Source organism: Perkinsus marinus (genome assembly GCF_000006405.1).
Source record: "Perkinsus marinus ATCC 50983 genomic scaffold scf_1104296969544, whole genome shotgun sequence".
Lineage (NCBI taxonomy): Eukaryota > Perkinsozoa > Perkinsida > Perkinsidae > Perkinsus > Perkinsus marinus.
In genome coordinates this window covers 1-1,465 of record NW_003202795.1, presented here as the reverse complement: position 1 = coordinate 1,465, position 1,465 = coordinate 1, and the positions used below count along the sequence as shown (strand labels likewise).

The 1,465-nt window shown below is 40.2% G+C and overlaps 1 protein-coding gene across 1 annotated transcript; it reads right to left on the bottom strand.

Moving 5' to 3' along the window:
* Positions 1-17: 17 nt before the first annotated feature.
* Pmar_PMAR006314 (Long-chain-fatty-acid--CoA ligase, putative) lies at positions 18-1,379 on the bottom strand (the record flags this gene model as incomplete). Its single annotated transcript, XM_002767915.1, has 2 exons — positions 18-1,236; positions 1,327-1,379. 2 exons carry the CDS (start codon positions 1,377-1,379, stop codon positions 18-20), a joined length of 1,272 nt encoding a protein of 423 aa, XP_002767961.1.
* Between the last annotated feature and the right edge of the window lie 86 nt (positions 1,380-1,465).

Sequence of the window (1,465 nt, the reverse complement as noted above, 5' to 3'; positions counted from 1 at the left end):
ATCATCATAGCATGATCTTAACATAATCTCAACACCAGGTATAGGTGGTCCAACATTGAATACACGAGTATCACCAAGTAGTGAGAAGGATGCTCCAGCACATGTCTCAGTGAGAGCATAACTTGTACAACATAACAACCAAATGCTGTACGTATCCAATCTTGAATATGAGAAGCTAGAGGACCTCCACCGGATAGTATACCATTAACTCTACCACCAATCATATCTTCTATCTTCTTAAATATGAGTTTATCAAATATAGGTGTATAACGACCAGCATTGAGCGCCGATAATTTCCATTCAAATGCAGCATTAACAAGTTGTTGTTTAGCAGCAGGTAGCTTGGCAATCTCTGCCTTCGCACCCTTCATTATAACCTCATATACTTTGGGTACACCCATAATAAGATGTGGTTTGAACTCCTGTAAAGCACCAGTAGGACGAGCACCAGTATTAGATAAAGTTCGTGGATCAGCATAACCAATATTACCTCCAAGAGATAGTACACCAATATGTATAGCAAGCTCAAAGATATGTGATAAAGGTAGATATGCAACATGTGAGAAGTGTGGTGGCATAGCAGCAATACATATTGGTATTACTGAACCAATGGTGAATAATACACTCGAATGAGGCATTACAACACCTTTAGGTTTACCAGTAGTACCACTAGTATACATAATAACTGCTACTGAGTCTGCAGTAGCTTCTTCTTTTATATCACTATTATCAACACATTCTTTACCAATCGACAATGCTTTAGGATATGGAATAACTTTGATACCCTCCTCCTCCTCCTCCTCCTGTTCGGCACTCAAGACTTCTTGTTGGGCCTCTTTAGGATCCACATTGAGGTCAGTGTATATAATATATTTAAGGGAGGGCATTTCACTACGTCGAGCAATAATCTTATGTACATTCTTCCTGTTACAAAGTAGAGTAGTCCTCTGACCTTCTTGTACAGCCTGTACTACAGCATCGGGACCAAGAGTACCATAAACAGTAGTAACGAGCATATCCTGAGTCCATGCCCCAAGAGCAGCAGTAATCCACATATCACATGTGTCCTCGAATATAACAATTGAATACTCACCAAGGAGATCATTATCAAAGTCCTTAGTATGGATTTGTGGTTTGTTACCAATATAACGTAGATAGGCACCGAATGCATGATAATTGGTAGAAAGCTCCTTGTAAGTAGTCCAAGTTGTGGGACCAAATACACTTACAGGAAACCTAAGGAAACGACGACAAGAGGTGTGCACTGAGCACTACAAAGAATAACTATGATAATAAGGCTGCTGCTGCTGTTGCTGGAAGTACTACTTCTGTCCCACATCCTTCGTTCCTAGGTATTCCCTAACACCTAATGCCTTCATATGAGGATATTGCTTAACACTTGATTCCACTAAGTCCAATAAGGTCTTCGAACCAGGTGCCCAATCACACTCCAATTTGAAATCCT